The sequence below is a fragment of the Equus przewalskii genome, chromosome 31, assembly GCF_037783145.1.
Source record: "Equus przewalskii isolate Varuska chromosome 31, EquPr2, whole genome shotgun sequence".
Taxonomy (NCBI): Eukaryota; Metazoa; Chordata; class Mammalia; order Perissodactyla; family Equidae; genus Equus; species Equus przewalskii.
The window spans coordinates 14,105,989-14,129,491 of record NC_091861.1 but is presented as its reverse complement, the minus strand read 5'-3'; the positions used below and the strand labels follow the sequence as shown (position 1 = coordinate 14,129,491).

The window sequence follows — 23,503 nt, the reverse complement described above, 5'->3', positions numbered from 1 at the left end:
TTGCTTATCTAGGAAACTCTTAATGTCTCCTTCAATTCTAAATGATAACCTTGCTGAATAGAGAATTCTTGGTTGGAAATGTTTTCTTTCAGCACTTCGAATATGTCATCCCACTTCCATCTCACCTGCAAAGTTTCTGCTGACAAATCTGCTGATAGCCTTATGGCATGTCCCTTGTATGTCATAAATTGTTTTTCTCTAGTTGCTTTTAAGATTCTCTCTTTATCCTTAACTTTTACCATTTTAATTATAATGTGTCTTGGTGTGCTTCTCTTTGGGTTCATCTTATTTGGAACTCTCTGGGCTTCCTAGACCTGGATGTCTGTTGCCTTGCTCAGATTGGGGAAGTTTTCAGCCATTATTTTTTCAAATAATTTTTCTGGCCCTTTCTCTCTCCTCCTTCTGAGACCCCTGTAATGAAACTTTATTCCACTTGATGTTGTCCCACAGGTCCCTTAAAGTACCCTCATGTTTCAAAGTTCTTTTCTCCTTTGCTGCTCCATCTGGGTGAAATCCATTGTTTTGTTTTCCTTTTCACTGATTCGAGCTTCTACTTCATCCAGTCTGCTGTTGAACCCCTCTAGTATATTTTTCAGTTCAGTTATAACTTGTTTGCTACTTTTTAATATTTTCTGTTCCTTTGTTGAAATTCTCACTGCGTTCATCCATTTTTTAATTAAATTTTATTAATTTTTATTTTAAATAAAAATTAACAAAATTAATTTTACTTGATTTTAGCAGAATAAAAACAAATAATTGAAATCATTGAGACTGGAGACATTTCAGAAACCCTGGGCCACTGAAGCAGAGCACACTAACTTAACCACTTGGCCACAGGGCCAGCCCACATAATCTTAGTTTCTGAAAGATGCCTCTATGTTTTTTTTTTAATTGAGGTAACATTGGTTTATAACATTATATAAATTTCAGGTGTACGTCATTATATTTCGATTTCTGTGTAGATTATGACATAGTCACCACTCAAAGACTAATTACCATCCATCACCATACACATGTGTGAATCACTCCTTTCCCACTCCTCCCTCCCCCTTCTCCTCTGGTAACCACCACTCCAATCTCTGTATTGATGTGTTTGTTTGTTGTTGTTCATCCATTCTTCTCCTGAGGCCCGTGTGCACCATGACTTTGAACCCTTTACCAGATAGATGTCTTTAACAGATCTCTGTTTTATTAAGGTCTTTCTTGGGGATTTGTCTTATTATTTAGTTTGGAAGATATTCCTCTGTCTCCTCATTTTGCCTGACTCTCTGTGTTTGTCCATATATATTAGGTGAAACAGCTACCTCTCCCGTTCTTGAGGGAGTGGTCACGTGTAGATCTCTGGGGCCCAGAAGCACAATCTGCCTTGGTCTCCAGAGCTTAACATTCAAGGCACATCCCTCGTGTGGGCTGTGCATACTCACCAGCTGTGGCAGGACCACAGCTATGGTGCAGGGTGGGCAGGATGGGGAAGCTCACCTGGCCTGGTTGTGACATGGCAGCTGTGTAGGGTGGGTGGAGTGTGGAGCACACCCATCAGTGCTAGCAGGCTGGAGGGAGGGCACCAAAGATGGCAGCTGCCATATCCATCACCAGCAAGTTAGAATGAGATTGCAATAATGGTACCCACCAGTACTTCTGTCCCTACAGAAAGTCGCTGTAGGTTCATGCCTCTCCAGCAGCTGCTTTAGGATTAAGAAATAGGTCTTCCTCATCTGTGGTTTAGGTGCTTTGCAAACTGTTGCTATTGTGCTGGATCTCAGGGCAAGTAGGTCTGCACATGAGCCCATTAAGAGTAGGTTCTGGGTCTGGCCCAGTGGTGCAGCAGTTACTTTGGTAGCCTGGGGTTCGCCAGTTCGGATCCCTGGTGTGGACATGGCACCGCATGGCACGCCATGCTGTGGTAGGCATCCCACATATAAAGTAGAGGAAGAAGGGCACGGATGTTAGCTCAGGGCCAGCTTTCCTCAGCAAAAAGAGGAGGATTGGCAGTAGTTAGCTCAGGGCTAATCTTCCTCAAAGAAAAAAAAAAAGACTAGGTTCTCTCTTCTCTAGAGTTCTGTAGTTCCCCTGGACTTAATCCCTGTTGATTTTCAAAACCAAACGTTTTGGGGGCTTGTCTTTCAAGTGCTGGACCCAACGGTCAGGGTGTTTGATGTGGAGTACAGTTCCTTCACTCTTCAGGGGAAGGTTCGGCATCCCTTCATGATTGTAGGTTCCTGCACCTGGGTTGGGGTCCTGGAGGAGACCGTATCTCTGCCTCTCCTGCCGTCTTGAGGTGTCTTGTATCTTTTGTTGTGGAGGTGCTGTTCATCTAGTTCTCAAGTCCCTTGCAGAGGAAAGTTATTCCATATGTAGCTGTGAATTTCTTGTGTCCCTGGGAGGACGTCAGTTCAGGGTCTTCCTACATCGCCATCTGGAACACACCCCTCTCCCCGCATTGCTATATACTTCTAAAACTGTACATTCCTTCTGGTTCATAGACCTGAATTCTTGCTCCCCAAAGAGGAAACCTAGAAATAGAGGGACTCCTTGCACATGTCTCTAGGTGGTCTTCCAGCAGTTTTCAAGACTTAGTTTTTAAATGGAGTGGGGGTATGGAAGCAGGCAAGGGTGTGGAGAAAACTTCTGTCCTTAAATTGCCCCTGCATTGCATGGCAACAGCGTTTTACTCTCACATAAAAGCTGCTCTAACAGGAATGTGTGGAATCCTAACTTTGTAAATAATTCAGCTTAATGTTTGTTTACTGAAAATGCCTAAATAGATTAGAGTTTAGACAAAAGAGAGACTCCAAGTTTGAAATGAGAATGAGCACGATTGTACACATTGCTGTTGATGGGAACAGTTTAAAGCCAGTTTCTCATTGCATTCACTTCTTTTAAAATATGCTGTTTAGTTTAATGTAGAATGGTTCCTGATTTGAACAGCAGTTGCAATCTAAGTGAACTTATGTTTGGCAGTGTGGTACATACAGCATTTTGACTTGGGAGAAATATGGGTGTAAGTAAAGAATAACTAATTATGGAGCTGCTGTAGAAATCTTTAGTTACTGTTAAAATAAAAATTAATAATGATGCCGTTTCTCTTCTGGCCCTGTTTGAAGAGTGGCTGCCTGTATAGGATTTTCATCTGTGACGTTGGAGTTGTTTTTGTTTTGTTTTGTTTTTTAATTTAATTGTCCTGCACAAAGTGAGTTTTATACCACGTGTTTGCACTTATGGTGCATTTTAAAAAATCCAAAGAATATTTTATTGTTTCTTGCTAAAAACCTTCATTTTGGGGTTGTAGGCAGTTGAGAATGTTTCTGGTGATGTATGATGTATTAGATACATAGTGGCAAAGGCCACCGACTCCAAAACCAGACCTCCTGGGTTCAGAACACCGGGTCTGTCATTTACTGCATATGGGTTACTTACCTACACCATGCATACCTCAGGTTTATTCTCTATTTAGGATAGTCATTCTAGTAGTAGTAACCATCTCACAGAGATACTGTGAGAGTCGGGTGAGTTGGTATATGTAAAGTGCTTAGAACAATGCTTGGCATATAGTAAGCGCTATATAAGTGTTTGCAATTATTTTTATTTTGTGTTGCATGTCAGTATTAGAATGAGCTGCTTATATTTAGTTCTTTTTTTTCCTAACACATGGTAGTTTATCCAAAAATTTAATAAAGATTGTGTTTAGATTTGGAAAGTTTACTCTCGTTTTTGGTGTGTCTGGTCTAGTAATGCATAATTCTTACAAAATGATAAAACTGAATTTTGAGGACCTAGAAATTTGTTTACTTTCTCTTAGTCCCCATTTCAAGATATGGTTGAACTGACTATATTGCTTTATAAGATTTTACTTACCAAGGAAAGCTTGGTTTCTAAATGGGTGCTGTCCTCCTGTTTGAATGTTCTCATCTTTGTGAGTAGTGTACAGCCCATCATCATCAGGTTACAGATGTCCCGGGTTGGGGAGTCCATGGGCACATGATGACTCAGGGCATTAGTAAGTGGAGATAGTGGTAGGAGGATTCGGAAGGGGCTTATTATTGTTTGCTTTGTGCCAGGTACTATGGAAGGTGTTTTTCCATAATTTTCATTTTTTATTATTTATTTATTTATTTATTTATTTTTTTAGGAAGATTAGCCCTGAGCTAACTGCTGCCAATCCTCCTCTTTTTGCTGAGGAAGACTGGCCCTGAGCTAACATCCATGCCCATCTTCCTCTCCTTTTTTTTTTATTTGTGGGATGCCGGCCACAGCATGGCTTGCTATGCCAGTGCCATGTCTGCACCGGGGATCCAGACTGGCGAACTCCAGGCTGCCAAAGTGGAATGTGTGCACTTAACCACTACGCCACCAGGCTGGTCCCCCATAATTTTCATTTTAAGAAGTACCAGAATTTTAGAGTTGGGAAACCCAAAGTTAGAAAGACTAAGTGACTTGTCCCAGGTCACATTGATAATAATTGGTAGAATCTGGATTAAAATCCAGTCTGTGTTGCTCTAAAACCCTGTTCTATCTATTAGTGCCTACTGCTTAAAAAGGTCTCAGGTACTTGATTGGAATCAGAACAGAAAACTGTCCCCCTTTTCTCACCTAGATGAGCCAGAAGAAAGGGGCTGGCTAATGAGCCACAGTGTCACCTCCCAGACTAGAGAGAGAATGAGTGAGGCAGCTTGCAGTCTGAGTTTTCCTAGGTCTGCATCCCCTTCATTGGGTGTGTGGGACGCATGGAGACCGATAAATTTTAAAATCTCGTTTCTCAAAACTGTTAAGGAAGTAAGATAAAATATGTAGTAAAACATTTTGGAATCATGAAACTCATTAAACTGCTGTTTTGATATATAATTTACATACCATACAATTCAAAAGATTCTTTTATAACTTTGAGAACCAGAATCCAATCAAGGTTCACACCTTACGTTTGGTTGTATCTTGGTCTCTTTTATTCTAGACCAGTCCCTTGCCCCCTTTTGTTTTTTTCTAAGAAGACTGTGTAAGGAGATGAACCCGTTAATCTGGAAGAATGAATCCAAGTTCTGAATTTTCTGATTGTTCCATCATGATGTCCTTTAACTTGTTCCTCTATGCCCTTTTCCTGTAAGCTGGAAGTTAAGACTGAAGGTCAGGATTTAGGTTAGACTCTTTAGGCATAACTCTTTCATAGGTGTGGTGCTTAGATGCTGTGTCCTTACTTTACATCACATCAGGAGACACATTATCAGAATGCACCATATTAGTGATGGTAGTTTTTCATTTGGTTAAAGTGGTAAGGAATGTTTCCTTATTAAAAGATGCATTTCCCCCCCTTCAGTTAGAAAGTAGTTTCTGGGATGAATACCTTGGAAGGAGCAAATATAACTTTACATCTGTCTTTTGCCTTTTGGCGTTAATTGATGATCTTTGCCTAAAACAGTTATGTCATTGGAGTTTACAGAATGGTGATTTTTGCATTTATTTTCTACTTACTTATTTTTCTGGGGATGAATTTAAGTTCCTCAAGATGGGGTTGATGTTCCTTTCCCTTTAATTACCACTTTCCAAGGTTAGGAATTGGTTTAGCAGTCGTCTCCAGTGCTGGCAAGTGAGCCTTCTTTCCCTCCCCTTTTGTCTTTGTCTTTTTTATTATCACGGACATAAAAACTTTTATTTGTCCAATATTTTGCAGTCCTTATGCCTTTTGATGCTTAAATTCACAACTGGCAGTGAGATGCAATGCGAACTGGTCTTGTGCCCTTTGACATGACCCCATTTTTCTTGGAGTACTTTCTTGCTTTCTGGGACAACAAGATGTCCCAGACCAAACCTCATACTTCATGTGCCAGGCACAGAATCACCCCTTTCTCTAAAGAGCTCTGGTGAAGACAATCCATTGATTTTTAAATCTTTTGTTGATTTCAGTAGATTGATAATATGCATATTCTTTAGCCAGACAGAATTAGGTTTTCTTAGAGAACTCTATACAACATGTGGTTGGACTATACTTAAGTGTGTCATAATTTCAGTATTTTGATCTTTTTTTCCAGAATATCCTACTAAATGCTTCTTTAGTTTGCTTGGATCTTACGAATTACCCATCTAAATTTGTAAACTGTATAAGAATCTGGAAACTATACAAATAGTTAACAAAAATGAAACCCAAGTTGGCTTTGTTGCCTGGAATATCACTCTAGTAGAACAGCTAAAACAAGTTTGTGAAGGAATGGAGAAGGAAAAAACTGGTCAAGACAAGTAGGAGTTGTTTATTAAGAATTCTTTGAGAATCAGAGAAAAGTTGAGTTTCAATTGATATCACACCTTCCATATAATCTTGAATCTCTAGGTTCTTCATTGGAACTCCCATACTTTCCAAATCAAAAACTTTCAATCCTATATTACTAAATTTTCAAGCCTTTATGATTAGTGGGATGTTATAATGTCTTGCATGATTAGAAAATCATTCATGTTCTTATTCAGATTCAAAAGATTTGGGGCTATATGTCACATCTGTTGATTTCTACCAAAATACTTTTTTTTTTAAAAAAAAGGAATTTTCCATATGTAGTCATGTGTTGCTTAACAATGAGAGCATGTTCTGAAAAATGCGTCGTTAGGCAGTTTCATTGGTGTGCAAACATCGTAGGGTGTACTTACACAAAGCTACTACACACCTAGGCTTTATTGTACTAATCTTCTGGGACGACTGTCATATATGTGGTTCGGCATTGACCGCAACATCGTTATGCGGTGCATGACTGTGTCCTTCTTTTCACGGGCAGAGCTTTCAGATAGGCTTTACTCACTTGTAGGGTAGATTACTAACTACAAGTGTAAATAGCCAGCTAAAAGTTTGCAACAACAAGGGTATTAAGTTGAATTAAGCCAGTGTTAAGAACCTTTTTTAATTTAATGGAAACTAATGAAAACTGAACGTTCTTCTTAGGGAAAGCACTGAAATCAGCTATTGCTGATGGCTAAATATAGATGTGATTATACTGCTTATTTTTTTAGGATTCGACTTTAATTTTCCCCCTTCAAAATTGAAATGAGGTTAAACTCTTAATTATTTGGTGTTAGATTAATGAATAATTCCACGCCTCTGTTTTCAGTTTTCTTTTCAATAGCTGCCACTGTGTGTTTGAAGCTTGAATTGGAAGCTGATTAAGATTTTTAAGGGTTGTCTTCATCTTCCAAATCGACACAGACTGCTTCTGTATGATCTTGATTAAATATTTGTGTAAAACCAGGCCAGTGAGGGTGGAGACTGTTTTGTTTCCTTGCATCATGTGGTTTTCATTAAGCTTTTGCATTTAATCAGTTTTACTTTTCAGTTGATGTAAGCACAGAGTTATCTTGTAGGTTGTTTTAGGTCATTGAATCGGTGCTGCCTTGCAGAAGTCCTGACAGACTTCATAAGCTGCTACATTTTGATCATTCCAGTCCATACTTGGATGTTAACTTCCGTCTGTTGGTAGTAAATACCTGTGCCTGACATGTATTGTACGGTTAACTGTATGTGACATTATATTTATAAGAAGTTGGGAAGTACCTTTAATTTCTCTCAAGTGGTGGACCTCTAAACTTTCTGATTTGCAGTGTTGCAGTCAGTGGTTAACTGTGATTCAAATCGAGAACTCTCCTGATTTTCATTCCTATTGTAAAATTAATACATCAAATTGCCACTACTTCTCTTTTACAAACAAAACCAAACCGTTAATTCTTGTGATATCTTAACATTTAATGAAATCTATTTATGGATTACCTGAGGCAAGTTTTTCCAGTGAATGACACATTTGAAATTTGCCTCAGGCTTTTTCTTTTTTTTTAATATATATTAACTTCTGATCCACCTTTTCTTTGTGAATGCTCCTAGTATTTAGGAAGTTTTTATGCTTAATAGGAAATCATCTTTATGGAAAAGGTACGGTAAATTGAAATTATGTACATCTGTTGTGTGATGTAATCTGTCCAAGTTCTGAGTTTTATAGAAACTATCTTAAACGTATTCAGTTATTTTCAGTGTATTTTTATACTCATTCTACTGTGTGATTGATAGGTTATGACAGGTAATGTGGCATATATTGCTTTCTCATTGATTAAGTTTTAGAGCAGTGTAGTGTTGTGGAAGGAACTTGGACTTTGGAATCAGATGGATCTGGGTTTGAATATCGACTCAGCCATTTATTAACTCCGACCGTGCATAAGTTGCTTCATTTCTTTGAGCCTTAGTTTCTTTATATAAGATGAGAAAGACAATTGCTATCTGGCTAGGAATCTTAAGAGATTTAGAAATAAGGCCATATTATGTAAAGGATCTGACACATAATAGCTTCATAGTATAATTCATGTTTTTGACCTTTTTTCCATTAACTACATTAGAAAGGAAAGCAGAATTGTTATGGTTAATCAAATCAGAAGGGTTTCTTTGGGGAAACTTTTTTGGGAAGATCTTGGAGAAGGCTTGCAAAACTTAGGATTTGTGGAAGTGGTTTATTTTCTCTTTCCTTGCTGTCCTATTTTTTCCTTTTCCAATTAATTTTTACTTACGAATGTAGTTTAGAAGGCCACATTTTGCCAGTAAGTTTATTATAAAAATAAATCAGTTTACTGCCCCCTTCTGCTCAGTCTCCATGGCTCCTACCCCAGGGCAACCACTTATTACTCCTTTGGCCAGTTCTTTTGGCATTTTTACATCTCTCTATTCCTAACTAGTATGCGCGTCATATCTTTTGATTCATCAATTTGGGGTATTATCTATTGGCTTTCTCTTATGGTAGGCAAAGATTTCATTCTTACACCATCTCTTTCCTCTCCCCTGTCCTCTCAATATAGTTTATAATTTTTTATTAGATAAGTATTCAACATTTATTATTATGCTTGTGCAGGTATTCTTTACAGCTGAAAGTTGTAATATTCTTTATTTATGTTTCCTTTCTATTTTTCCTGAAGTTAGTAATCGCCTTGATTTCCATATTTAACTTCCTTAGTTTATTTAGTTTTTCAAAATCAAATTACATCAGATGATATATCTATTGGAATTATTTTCTCTGAGACACTGTCTCCCAGAATCCTGCCTTCTCCTTTTTCTGGGCTGATTGCTCTCTTGGGCAGCTTCATATTTGTCATCCTGGGACTTAAATTTCTTGTGATCCTTGGAATTTTTCCTGGATTGGATTCCCTATTTCCTACCTCTTGTATCTTCTTTCTTTGTTTACTCCCAGTGTTTGGTATCCTCCGGTGGTTTTATCAAGTTAAAATGATGGTTCTGGGGCAGATGGCGTGGTGACGATAGCTTTTGGTGTGCCTTCCCTGGAAGCCGCGCTGCTCCAGGTTGTCCTATGCCTGATGCGTAGTTACCCCTCTGGAGTTTCCATTCACTCTCGCCCTGAAGATGCCCTTCTCTTTCCTCTGTTGGATACCCTATTTTTTCTATCCTGTGTCTTTCTCTTCTTGCCTTACTCCACCTTTTTTGTGGAGAACATTCTTGGTAGTTTCCTTAAAAAGGCTTAATTGGAAGGAAAACTTTTGGGCACCTCATGTGTCTGAAAGTGCCTCTATTCTAAATCCTTACACTTGAGTAACAATGTGTCTGGGTATTGAATTTTAGCTTGGAAATTATTTTCCATCAACATTTTGAAAGCATTTGTGTGTTGCTTTCTTGCTTCCAGGGTTGCTGTAGGAAAATCTGAATCCATTCTGATTCCTGATCATCTGTATGTGTGTGACGTGTTTGTTTTCTTGCTGGAAGCTTATAGCATATTCTCTTAGTACCTGTTATTCTGGAATTTTCCATGATGTCCTTGATGTGGCTCTGTTTTTCTTTTGTATTTCAGACATCCAAGAGGCTCTTTTCAACCTGGAAACGTGTGTCCTCCACTACTGGGAAATGTTCTTGCAGTATTTCATTGATTCTCCTCCCCTCCATTTTTGCACTTCTCTGTCTGTAGAACTGTTATTTGTTTGTGGAACCTCCTGGACTGGTCTTCCAATTATCTTACTTTGTCTTCTGTTTTCCATCACCTTTTTCTTTTTATTCTGTTTTCTGGGTGATTTCCTCAGCTTTATCTTCTCACCCTTGTACTGATTTTTTTATTTCTGTCATCGTGTTTTTAATTTCAAGCTCCTTTTTATTCTCTTAATGTTTCTTTTTAAATGGCAACTGTTCTTGTTTTGTGGATGCAATATAATCTCCTAACTCTTCAAGGATATTAATGGTATTTCTCCTAAATTTTCTTCTGTTTGAATAGTTTCTTTTTCCTACAAATTGCTTTTTAAATTTTTGTTTTCGTGTTATCTCTGTCATCTTTCTGATAATCCTTAGGTGTCTGCTCATTAGAATAAATAATTCTAAAAAGGTAATTGGAAACTGAGCATGTGCATGTCATCCACATGACTTGTGAGCTTCATCTAGCATTCTCTCAGTGGGTTATTTATTAGCAACTGGTCAGATTTTCTATAGAGTATTCCTGATCTCTTACCTGGAAGAAAAAAGTCTGCCTACCAGCATTTGGGAGCACAACGTGAGAAAAGGTCTAAGACTCATTATCAGAGGGGAGGGAGTGTGTGAGTACCATAATTCTCTCTTTTTGGTACCATCCCTGTGCCTTCATCTCTGCTAGTCCATTCCCTCTCCATAGGTTAAACTCCAGCCTTCTGCCAAGGTCGCATGGAATGGGGAGGGGCTCTAGAGATCTAATTGTTTCTCAACATAACCATCACCCAGTTCTCTGTATTTTGGTCTCTCCATTCCCACCCTCACTTCCAGAAGTACCTCGTCCTGTCAGTTCCTGGTTTTTTGGTTTGTGTGTGTGTGTGTTTTCTTTTGTCTTTGAAGATTCTGGAGTGTAATTTGGATTGGTTGTCAGCTTGACAATTGTAGTCTTAGGATTCAGCTCTCTTGGGTTTGCATGACAATTTCCTCTGGTCTGTCTGCTTCCACTTTCTAAAATTGTGTTGCCATTGTCTCTTTGGATCTTGTCCTTGTGGATTATATCTTCACAACAACAAATCACTTTTCTCTTGTTTTGTTGAGTTTTGCAGTTGAGCAAGGCTAGTTGTTTATGTTCAAACTGCCGCCTTAACATGGGCTGCTGCCTTTTTTCTTGCTGTGTATTTCTTGTGTAGGTGTAGGCATTAGAAATTAAGGGGTCATTCTGTTGCCTTTAAAACAAAGTTTTTTCTTGAGCTGCCATCTTGACATATTATCGAAAATACTTGTTTTTAATATGTATTAACTCACACTTGTTTGTACTAAATTTTCTGTTGTCTGTTTTTCTTCGTATTGTTGCTTCACAGTGTAAAAACGCCACTGTAAGGTTAGCTTGAATGATGGCAGTCTGTGAGGCACCCAGTCTGTGTCTAACATTGGATTTCTAGAATCTAAGTGCCTTACTCTCAGCCATGGAGTGTCCTTGGTCTTAGAGCAGTGAGTGAAAACTGTCACTAAGAAATATTTGCCTTTTTATAGACTGGTGGTTCTCAGGCTTTGGCAAGCATCAGAAACACTGGATGGCTTATTAAAACAGATTTCTGGGCTCTACCCCCAGAGTTTCTGGTTCACTAGGTCTGGAATGGGGCCCAAGACTTTGAATTTCTAACAGGTGATGCTGATGCTAATACTGCTGGGCTGGGGACCACACTGAGAATCATTGACATAGACTATATTGATTGCTTACAAAATAAAAACCCCACCACCAAAATTCCCCAATAAAGCTTTATTTCATTGTTATTCTTCAAATTGGACAATCGAGAGGAGCTTTGAATTTATTCTGTTGTTGCTCTCTTTACCTAAAATACTGTTTACATAATTGACTTTGAAGACAAGCATGTGAGACAGTTGGTTTCAACATTTTAATTAATGAATCCTTTCCTTTGGTCCACTATTGTTCCTTTCTTTCTTTCTGAACTCCCTGTTTAGGTTTTGTCCCTGTTTTTCCCTCCCTCCTTTCTTCTGCTGCCTGCAGATTTCCTGGTACTAACTAGTAGAGGAGTAACTCAGAGTCCAGCAGAAGTTGGCTGTCAGGGTGAGCGCTCATGTAGAAACCCTCTCTTTGAGGTCAGTCATGTGGGATCTGCCTGCTCTGGGTTGGCAACATATTGATAGCATGTTGAGTGTAGTTATCTAAACATGGAGGCTTACCGTTGAGATTGTGCATATTCTTATGTAAGCACAAACACTAACGTCAGAACAACTCTTTACTAGTCAGTAATTTGCATGTGGCTATACCAGGAAGCATATTTAGAATTTAATTGGAAGCTTTGAATGATTAATTTGGCAGGAGAGGTGTTATAATTGTTGGTTCTAAGTGGGTCTCTGTTCACTGGGGACAGCTGTTTCTCTTATTTAAGGGCAGGAGCTTGGCAAAGAAAACTTGGGTTGAATCAGGGAAGATGGCCTCTTATCCAGGTAACTTTTAGATAATTTAATCTGTAGAAGCAGAAATAGTTTTAGGAATGTAGGTTTGATATTGTAGAAATGAGGGATGGAGACATGATGGCATATTCCCTGAGTTACAAATTGCCTTCCTACTTGCTCTCCTATCTGTGTGGCATGAGAAGCATTGGAACTGTTTTACTGTTGGTTTTTAACTAGCACAGGTGTTTTTTATTTGTTTCTTTATATTGGTTAAATTATAGTACAAAGTGTGTTATTTGACTTACTAAGTCAATTCTGAAATCTTTGCTCACATTTATATGCTGTCCTGTCTTTGGCTTATATCTAGGCACAAGCCCTGCTTGATTCTTTGCTCCCAGGAAGACAGGAGTAAGCCGTTATAGGACATTTTCCCTGTTTCTAATAGCAGCCTGTTTTTTTTAATGGAATGACTACTTCAGGGCTATATTCTTTTAAATAAAAGCTTCAGGGCCGGTCCCGTGGCCAAGTAGTTAAGTTCTCATGCTCCACTTCTGCGGCCCAGGGTTTCGCTGGTTTGAATCCTGGGCGCGGATGTTGCGCCACTCATCAAGCCGTGCTGAGGCGGTGTGTCCCACGTGCCACAACTAAGTTGAAGGACCTGCAACTAAAAATACACAACTATGTACCTGGGGACTTTGGGAAGAGAAAGGAAAAATAAAGTCTTAAAAAAAGGAAAAAGCTTCGGCAGAATTAGATAAGTAATCTCTTGTAACCCAGCAAATGTTTTTAATATCTTTTCTCTTAAAAATTGCTTTTTATATGTTTAATAGCCCCCCATAAAGATAACACTAATTTCTAACCAAGTGTCATGGGTTCTTGCATACTGATAGAGATTTTTCCAACATTGTGTATTTCTGTGAAAGGAATAAATAGAAAAGCGTAGACTGTTAGGTCCACAACAACAGGGACTTTGTTTTGTTCATCACTATATTTCCAAAACTGAGAACAGTACTTAGTTTTGTTCTCAGTAAATATTTGTGGAATGAAGGGGAGAAATCTCAGAGGATAGAGTTGTTGAGCACGTATTGCATTACTTAATTGATACCACCAGGTGGCACTATTGCACCATAAAATAAGAGGCAGCAACTCTGAGGCTCTCGTGTAGTTTTACATGAATCCTATGAATAAACAAAATGAGTTGGCTACCTAGTGTGTGTATTGCCTGTTTCAGTTATGTATAGTTTTAGCATGTGATTAGTCTTTTAATTACATGATTTGGTCAGGCAGTGAGATCATAACCTAAATAAAGAACAGTTGGTGCAAATTTTTGTCAAATGTTAAATGAGATAGCATCTATAAAAACCTCACACAGTACCAGATTAGTTTCCTTTTCTCTTCTTTAATTTATTTTGAGTTAAAAGCCTTTGTTAAATTTCTGTGTTAAAGTAGTTTGCCAAGAATTTTCTAATAAATTATCACTGAATATTAAATAATATTCTGTCTGTTTTGATTGTCTGAAGAATTTTAAAATTGATACCGAGACGAGATTTTACTCTATTTCCCCTGACTGCAAAAAAAAATAATAATGTTATTTTGCTTGCATGGTTTTTTTATGGGGTTAAAATATTTTATTAATGTACTATTATGTATTTGTGCATATATAATCATAACGTATAAATAAAGTCAATCTTTAATTTGTCTTGGTTTCACTGCTATGAAAAAACTGAGTGTTGACAAGTTTGTTTTGTAGCTTGGGCTTTTTCATTTCCTTATGATTAATTTGGGTCTGTAATTTTTCCTCAGACTGAAAAAGCAGAAGAGGGCCCAGGATGGACGATCCTGCGTGATGATTTCATGATGGGAGCATCCATGAAAGACTGGGACAAAGAAGGTGATGGACCAGATGACAGCAGACCGGGATCTGGAAGGGGCTCTGCCGTATAAAGCTATGGGAAGCACAAGTTACAATCATTTCATTTTTCCTGGAAAAATACATCGTGCTCTGGAAGTTGGGGAATTATAAGGGTACCATTTGTAAGAAAACCAAAAGACTTACTATTACCAACTGTGGTGTTTCCCTTTTTCACATAAACTTTGTTAAAATTATATTTCAAACCTTGTATAATTTTAAGCATTGTTCCTCAGAACATTTGTGAAAAAGAAATATTTCGACTTGACCATCAATATATGCATTTTGCCAGGTTCATTATAGGTTTACATATTGGTCATGGATAGTGGCATTTTGTTTCAGTATCACCATTGTTTCTAGGAATGCAATTCCAATTCATAATTAAAATGAACTCCTTGAAGTTAATATTTTTCAGCCTTCCAACTTATAGACCGATGTATGTATATTTTTGGGGGGCAGGGGTTGGTGTTTGTTTGGGTGAGCTACTGAGCAAACCTATGTAGTAAAATTTAAAATTATAGTATTTCTGATTTGGGGTGATTTTATTTTTAGACATTCTGGCAAATATGATTTAAGACACACACCAAGTCTTTACTTTTATATGCTAAGTAATATAAATAATGACTTAGATTTATTTTAAGTGTTAGGTTATTTTTGTAATAAGAGATTTACTGAGGTGGAAATTCTCATGTTTAACTTATGCAATGAGGCATAATTTCTTAGGAAGCATATCTGATGTTTTAATCCCTCTTTTTTTCCCCCTGAATATTTGAGTTAGCTTAAATTCTCTTTTGTGGACTGACTGACCAGTGAAAAATGGTAGCATTAGACAGCAGGGAGTCAGCATCAGAATACTGCATCTGATTTGAGATTTGATTTCTTCTTGTTGCCTTAAAGATTATTAAATTGAGTGACTCCTAGTAACTAGCTGTTAAATAAAGAGAAGAGAAAGTAAGACTGTTTAATATCATTCCAAAATTTCTGTGAAACTGGGCCTAAGATCTAAAGTTTGTAGGGGAAATATTTAATAAATGTGATCCATTCCTTTTTTCAAAGGATCCATCCTTTTCTCCATCTTTCCATAATAAAAACAGTTCCCTCCTACCACCCAGTTGCACATACTTGCATCTGTTATATATCGAAGGAGAATCCTCCCCTCAAAATCTGCTCAAGCAGAGATGTTTATATTTGCAAACCCATTTGTGTGTTACAAGTATTACATAACTGAAGTTAAATGAGTCCATGGCTTGGTATCTGTTATCGTAAAGAAAAGTACACACCTAAGATAGCAAGTGATTAAACCAGCAAAGCTCAAAATGCGTTTTTGTATTTATCCCAACATTTGAACTTTAGTGTCTTCTTAAATTACAGAATTGCCCCGTGACAGTGCAGTATGAATAAATGTGAACAAATGTTCCTCAAGAGTAACGCGAGAGTGCTGAAATCCCTGTAGAGCGTAACACAGATAAATATTTCAATATAGCATAGATAATTTTGAAAAGAAGTTATTTGCAGCATCTAAAAACTTCTTTCTCCCCAGAATTAAAGATTATACTTTACTGTTTGCTATTAATGTGTTTCTGGATCCTACTAAAGCTTTGCTGAAATTCTTTTGAATAGTACACTCAGGTGACAGAAATAGGTAAATAACTCCCTGGATACTAAAAAGTTGTTTTTGAAACATATGATCATTGTATAGTCTTTGGTTTAATTTAGAAAAATGGAGCAAGATTTTCAAAGTGAAAGGAAGGAAGGGAATATTTGCAGATTTTCTTCTTTCAGAAATTATTTCAAAATAAAACGGAGTTGCCGCTGTGAGGAAAAAAAGTATCACTTCCATTAGCAGGCTTTTCATGAAATAATTGTTTTCATAAAAATGGGATGTTTTATATGTATCAGTATTTCTGCATCTTGGCTATAAAATATTTAGGCAAAATACCACAATATACGAATATGAATCTAAAGATGAGCATATTATCTTAGAAACTAAGTGTGGATCTTCTGACGGGTGTTTTAGATAGTCTAGCTCTGTCACCTCTACTCTGAATATTTTACCTACAACATTTACATTTTTCTCACATCCGTCAATCAATTCTGCATCTATTCCATCTTCCGACATTGTCTTTGAGTTCTGTAAGGAGGGAAAAGAGGACTGCATTTCTATACAGAAATTATTTAAAATTTACCTAAATATATCAATATTCAGATTTTATTTTTAGTAACTATTTACAGTAGTAGAGTAATAAAAAGGTTATTTTTATTTGTTTGGAAAGTACATGGGAAATAGTGACCAGGTAACTAGTAACTAGGTATTATCTTTTTCCCTTATCTGGATATTCAAATGGCTGGGGCGAAGGTTCTCAGTGTTTAGCAGAGTTTAGTATTGGTTATTGTTTTTAAGCATTGAAATCTCAAAGTCGAAGATAACACCTCTTGTACGCTGAGAGTAACTTAGAATCATCTTAGCAGTTCAGCACATTAAGTTGGAGTTGGAGTACCAAATTCCTTTTCAAGTTACCTAGAATAGAACAAGTATTATTCTACCCATTGAAAAATATACCTTGGAAACCCTTTGGACCGAATAGCTCACCTTCAGTACTTAAAGCCTAAAATGACTCAGCAGGAGGTTCTGGAAGGTTTATTTGAGGGCAAATCCAAGTTCTTAAAAATACTTTGTGTCTTTTACAACAAGTGGGTGAAAAGGGAATGTTTAACTTCTGGAAAACGTCTTAGGGCTTTTTAAATCACTGTGTTTTGCACGTATGAATATACTTAATATTCAGTGGCCACCAACTAAACTAACCCTGCCACCTGTGCTGGTTTTCAGGACCTGTGAGTACAGTACTTAACTATAAAGCCATTAGTTTATAGATGCCTAAATATGTCCTAGTTAAACGTAATAGTAGAGAAGTCCTAAGTTTGAAGTGTGAACAGAAACATGGACAATCTGAAAACGTAAATTGTGTTGCTAAGGAGTTAAAGGAATCATAAGGCCTAAGAAGAATGTCTGTAAAGGAATCTTCAGAGAGCATAAATATTTATATAGAAGAGACAGGAGGAGATAAATAAATAAGTTGATATTTTTGCATCCTTTGGATAACTTTTTTCCTCTCTATAGTATTTACGTATTTTTATTTTATTGTAGATTTTTATTAATATATGTGTTGAAAGAGTCATAAGTGAAACAAGATGGAAGTTTTATTTTTTCAGTCTTTTTAATGAGTCCAGAGTACCATAATTATGCTTTGTATATCGATACATTTGTGCCACATGAATTTCACTTTTAAAACAAACATTTGGAAAATCAGTAGATATATTTTTAACATTTGTAATTTCTTAAGGAAATTTGCGTGTCCATGTGTGCGTCTGTGTCCTAGTCTGGGCTGCTATACCAGAATAACAGACTGGGGGGCTAAAACAACAAACATTTATTTCTCATAGTTCTGGAGGCTGGGAAGTCCAAGGTCAGGGTGCTGGCAGATTTGATGTGTGGTGAGGACTGTCTTCCTGGTTTGTAGACAGCTGACTTCTTCCTGTATCTTCACTTGAGGAAGAGAAAGATCATCCTTCTCATTGTCTCTTTGATAAGGCACTAATCCCTTTCATGATGGCTCCACCCTCATACCTTACTTACACCTCCAAGTACCATCACATGGGCGGAGATTAGGGCTTCAACATGAATTGAGGTGGGAGGGGGAGCGTTTGGTCCGTAGTGATGTATAATATAGCAAACTGTACATTTTGAACTTAGATGTGGAAAAAGTTCAGCTCCCGTTGTTTCTTGATTAAATTTCTTAATGGAATTAGAAAGTTAAGTGAATCTAGCATTAGATTCACTGAGCACCCATTCCAGGAACTCTGCTGGAATTATTTGAGTGATGGTATTGTTATGCGAAACAAGGGATAATTTTGCTCCTATGAGGACAAAAAATTTGAATCTCCTCTTCCTTTTTACAGTTGAATTCCTGCAGTAAGTTCTCACTGTATGATTTGAATACTCTGGGAATTTGGATTAACCGTGATAACTTGAAATAAATCTGTTATCTACCGTGACTCTTAAAAAACTATTATAATGGAATGTGAGTGGTACATAAATAGGGGTCTTAGAATAATGAAGCTTGGCTACAGCTATGAAAAGATTAATTTGCCCGTACTCTATCGGTATGTTAACTTTCTTTTTATTTGGGAACACTTTTCAGTTGAGAGAAACAGAATTCACTCTGCTTTTTCCTTAAATTCCTCTATTGGGGTCAGTGTGACTGGCATTTGTCTCTGCTCCATGTGTTGGTGATAGGTAGTGAATCTGTTAAGCCCTGCAGATATATGAGTGAGAAGACTATTTGAGGGGAATTGGCAGTAAGTACAGATTTTGGAAACAGGAGAAAGAACTGTTCTGTGCCTACAAAAAGTTTTCTTATTCTTTCCTTAAGAAAACAGGAGTGTGCATTGTGGCCAGCTGGAGAGATGAGTCTTACTGACTGTTGCAGTAAAGTTGACCCAGAGAATTTCTCCATTGGGTGGACTTTTCTGAACCCATTAAATGTATTATTGATCAGGAGGACCTGTGAACAAATTTGGAAGTAGAACGATGTTTGAGGTAGGTGATGGGACATTTAGCATAGTAATTGATGTTCAACAAAATACTAAGACTTTTCATGAATATAATCAGAATGTCATAGATTGAAGGTACCTTCTAACAATCCTTAAATAATTTTAGACTCTAGTGTGCTTTCTAGCCTAGAGAACCACATTAATATTTGGCATCTACTCTAAGCATCATTTCAGGGAGTTATAATTTCGGGCTTTTTGCCTGGGTGTTACGTGGAACCTTTTGTGCTCAGAAGAGGCATCCTCAGAGATGCAGTTACAAAACAGGTTTTATTTTATTTCGTTTTGTTAACAATATCTGGTCCAACGTTGCTCACCTCACTCTTCCCTCTCCTTTGCCCGCCCCACTCTCCCAATAGCAGGAGTACATATTTAGCTTTCTGTGAAATGCTCTGTGGTTCTCATCTGAGCAGGGAAGCAAGGATATGTATTGGAGTAGTGGGCATAATTCCTAAAATTGTAGTCTCTGAATCAGTGCTTTGCAACAGAACTCTGAGATGAGAGAAGTGTTTTCTCTCTCCACTGTCCACGGTGGCAGCGCAAGTGGCTGCTGAGCATTTCAGATGTGGCCAGTGATACAAAGACACTGAATTGTTAATTTTACTTAATTTTAATTACTTTACATTTTAAGAAGTTACATGTGGCTAGTGGTGTTCTGTCTAACTCTGAAGATAAGAAAGTTACAGAGCATCTATTTAGTCTAAGAAATCATCAGTAATTTTGGAATCGTGAGTCTGTCTTGAGGTTTTCCCATAAACCTTTACGGATACAATTTAAGTATATAAAAATACTGGTGTAATTTTATTGATAAAATTATTGTTGATTTCGTTTTTCACTATTTGTGTTTCAAAAAAGATATATTAGGGTCCTGCCCAGTGGCGCAGCGGTTAAGTTCGCACGTTCCGCTTCTCGGCGGCCCTGGGGTTCACCAGTTCGGCTCCTGGGTGTGGACATGGCACCGCTTGGCAAAAACCATGCTGTGGCAGGCATCCCACGTATAAAGCAGAGGAAGATGGGCATGGATGTTAGCTCAGGGCCAGTCTTCCTCAGCAAAAAGAGGAGGATTGGCAGTTGTTAGCTCAGGGCTAATCTTCCTCAAAAAAAAAAAGATATATTAAGTTGCTTTATAATTAAATTATTTCCTGAGGTAACTATTGTCCTTAAACATTAGGCCACTGGTTAAGAAATAGCATTTGACTTTTTAGTAGTATTATCTGCACCTTTCAGAATGAATACACCAAATTTTAAATCTTATTGCTGTACTCTAAAAGAATAGTTCTATGATGTACAAAAAAGCACATATTGAGAACTGCCAGAGCAGCTGATACCATGTGCCATCTAAGCCAGTGAGCTCCCGTGCTTTGGACTTGTATCGGGGAGCCCACTTATTTAGGAGGTTTCCTGCAGAAGTGCCCTCAGTTGCAGGACTCTATAGTTGTCCAACAGCTCCAGTCTCTTCCAGCACACTTAACATCCTGCGGAAGCAAATGTAACTTGCAGATTTGGGCAAAAAACAGAAAACAAAGAGCACAATGAGGATTATTAGCACAGCCAGTTTAAAATGATGAGGTGTTAACCACATTTGTATAAATAACAGTTTCTCTAACCCCTGAATCATTATCCTGTATTTTTAATGCAATCGGTTCATAAACATCAAAGCAAGAACACCAAATTCGTATGGGGTCAGGACCAACTGGGGCTCTGAATGGGAAGACAGCTGAGAGCTGTGTCCTTATGCGTGGGTGGCCTCGCAGCTGTTGATTCACCCTTAGGCTACTAGACAGTTGCCTCTGTGCTTGCAGAACCAGACTTCAGTCTTAGGTAAAAATGTATCCCCTCCCATGGAATGGCCATAAACAATGGATTGACATCAGCTCTCAAAACATCAGCGAGGCAGCCAGACACAGCAGTTCCCCTGAAATACTGAGTAGTACCAAGCATAACATCAGGGCTGTTTCTACATAATATTTGTCTTTGTACGCTAACACTGGGTCTCTTAAGTGTACTATAAAAGCTCATAGTCCGAAAGGTTCAAGGTGATATTATCTTTCTCCACGAATGGTAAGAGCGCTAGGAATAACTAGCTTGCATGACGCACAACTGCCATATTTTGGTCCTTACAAGGACTCCCAAATATACTTCTTAATGATAAGTGAAATTATATTTACATCGAACATTTTTAGAAAAATCAGTATTCGTTGTGAGATGATAGACGGCATAATTTTGGAATCAAAACTGAGTTCAGAGTTCGTTTGGACTCTTATTAGCTAAGTGTCCTTGCACAAATTTCTTAAACTTTTGAGGCTTAAAATCAGGCATGGGGATACGTTTGTTCATATTCTAAGGATTTGAATAGTGTATGTACAGTGTGTATCTAGCACAGTGCCTGATACATAGTAGGGTCTCAAGAAATGTTCCCTGTTATGCATTTGGAGGATTAGGTGCTGTGCGTGTAGATGTGTCATTCATTTTTGACCTATGTAATAGTAAATGTTCCTCTCCTAGGTAATGAGTTCCCCCACAAAAGGTTAAAGTCTGGCAAATAGTAGATACTTACTGAGACCCAGTAATTCTGCTTCTAGAAACCCTACTCAGGAAAAGATCTTGATTACAAAAACTGCTGTGTGAATAGTATTAGAGTATTGTTTTTAATAGCAAGAAATTTGAGATTATGAGTTCAGTGATGTGAAACCATTTATGTAAACTATAGCGTTTCCATTTTGCTGCTCCCATTTAAAATGGTGGTTGTGAAGACTGGTAAAAACACACATGTCAATAGTATGTTCACTGGAAATGTAAGATTTAAAACATGGATAGTGTGAGTAAATTTTTTAAATGCCAAAAATTCATTAGATGAATATAAGAATATAATAATACATTCTTTTTTTAAGAAAATAATTTTTGAGAGTCTGAAAAGACAAGTCTCACACTGAGTTTTAAAAAAGATCCTGACATTTAATGAGATATTAAAACATAATTTGTGCCTATTTATACTGTTCCAGAAGCCAAACTCTAAATACTGTCTTACTAGGACCCTCTAAGAGTCTATAGAGAGCTGCAATAAATGACTGTAGGGAGAGTCCTTTTTGCTAGAATCCTAGTTTTTCTCTTACATTTTAGTAATTACCCTGCTTTGAACATTGAACATAAAAAAATCTGACTTCTTTCCTCTCTCATGTATCACTTCTGTTTCTCACTGTCTCTGGATTAATAAAAATTTACTATAGTTTGCAATGAGAACCTCTATTTTTTTTATTTATTTTAAAAATATTGTTGCCATTTCACTTTTGACCATCTTATTTTGATAGTCCCATCAATTATTCACGTGTAAGTTGGGACAGAACAGTAATAACCACCAACATTTATACAGTAATTATATGCCAGATAATATTTCAGGGTTTTATAAGGCCCTTAACTCACACAGTCAGTCTTCCTCTAAGCCTGTGAAGTAGGTGTGGTTATCGTTCCCAATCTGTAGCTGAGGAGACAGGCAATAAGTCAGATAGCTTGCCCAAGGTCACACAGCTCGAGTCACAGAGCTGCTATACACAACACTGCTTCTTCACATTTCAGATGATACTAATGTCTTAGAGAAAATCAGATTCTAGAAAATAATGTCATATAGAAAAATCAGATTCTAGAAATTGAACTTTGCTCTGGAACAGTAATTGGGCATGTTGCAGTTTTCAGTCTCCTTTACTTACGGCTTGAAGCTATGGCCAGTGGAAGGTAGAAGCAGACATGTATGAAAGGGTGAAAATTTTCCTGGCAGTGGCACTTTAGAGTTTAAAGGAGCATACACTTCAAGCTTCAGTTTGGTTGCTACTGTCAGTTTATTATATAACGTACTATTGGAGAAGTTACTAGAGGTCTTGTTTGAGTATGATAATTAAAGTTTTGCTGCAGGATGCTGCAGAAAGGGAACTACTGTAACTACTGGGGCGTCCAATAGTTTCGTCTGTTGGAACATGACTGTTGCTCCTTTTATACTAAGATACAATATATTGCCCATATGCTGCTGTTTGTTACTTAATGACATTAGATGACGTATAAAAGTATAAGTGCTCACATTTTTGCTATTAAGAATTTAGATATTGAAATATTAGCTAAGAGATAACAAGTAACTGAAACTTTAAAATTAAGGAAGTTCCATTGTTATTGATCTAGAATCTGTTCTAAAAATGCATGTTTCCCAATCTTTATGTGAAATTGTAGTTTTCATTTTATGTGCAATAATTTTATATAGTGCCTTCCCTCTGGAAAAAAAAACCAGCCTATCAATGGAAAATATTCTTGAGGTGAAACTGTTAATTACAGTGTTAAAAAATGTTTTACAATAAAATGACATTGTGTAATTGTTTAATAAGCCAGTGATGAAAATACCCAGAGAAAACTGGGCATGTTCTTCTCCAAACAGGAAATTGTAAGACATACCACTGCTCTCCTCTAGGTGGCAGGATTTAGGCTATCATTGAATTAACTGATTGATAGAATTTTTTTTTCCCACAGCCTGACAAGTGGCTAGTTTCTGAACAATCAGTACAACTGTAGCATTGATTAGATTTAATTGTTACAACTGGTCGAATAAGCAGATTGACCTTGTAATAGTCTGTTGTTTAATGACCTTAATTAACATTGAAAGACAAAGACCTCTTAAA

General features: G+C 37.4%; 1 protein-coding gene across 2 annotated transcripts in view; it reads left to right on the top strand.

The window, feature by feature from the left end:
• The window catches only part of RRP15 (ribosomal RNA processing 15 homolog), a 55,930-nt gene extending 33,845 nt beyond the window's left edge, over window positions 1-22,085 (top strand). Inside the window, exon 5 of one of the 2 annotated variants that reach the window (XM_008509962.2) lies at window positions 14,132-22,085. In XM_008509962.2, the coding sequence (XP_008508184.1) occupies window positions 14,132-14,272 (141 nt within the window). In that variant the 3' untranslated portion in view covers window positions 14,273-22,085. Of the gene's footprint in view, window positions 1-12,890 lie in introns of both variants that reach the window. The other variant, XM_070602500.1, reaches the window with a different exon arrangement.
• Window positions 22,086-23,503: the final 1,418 nt, after the last annotated feature.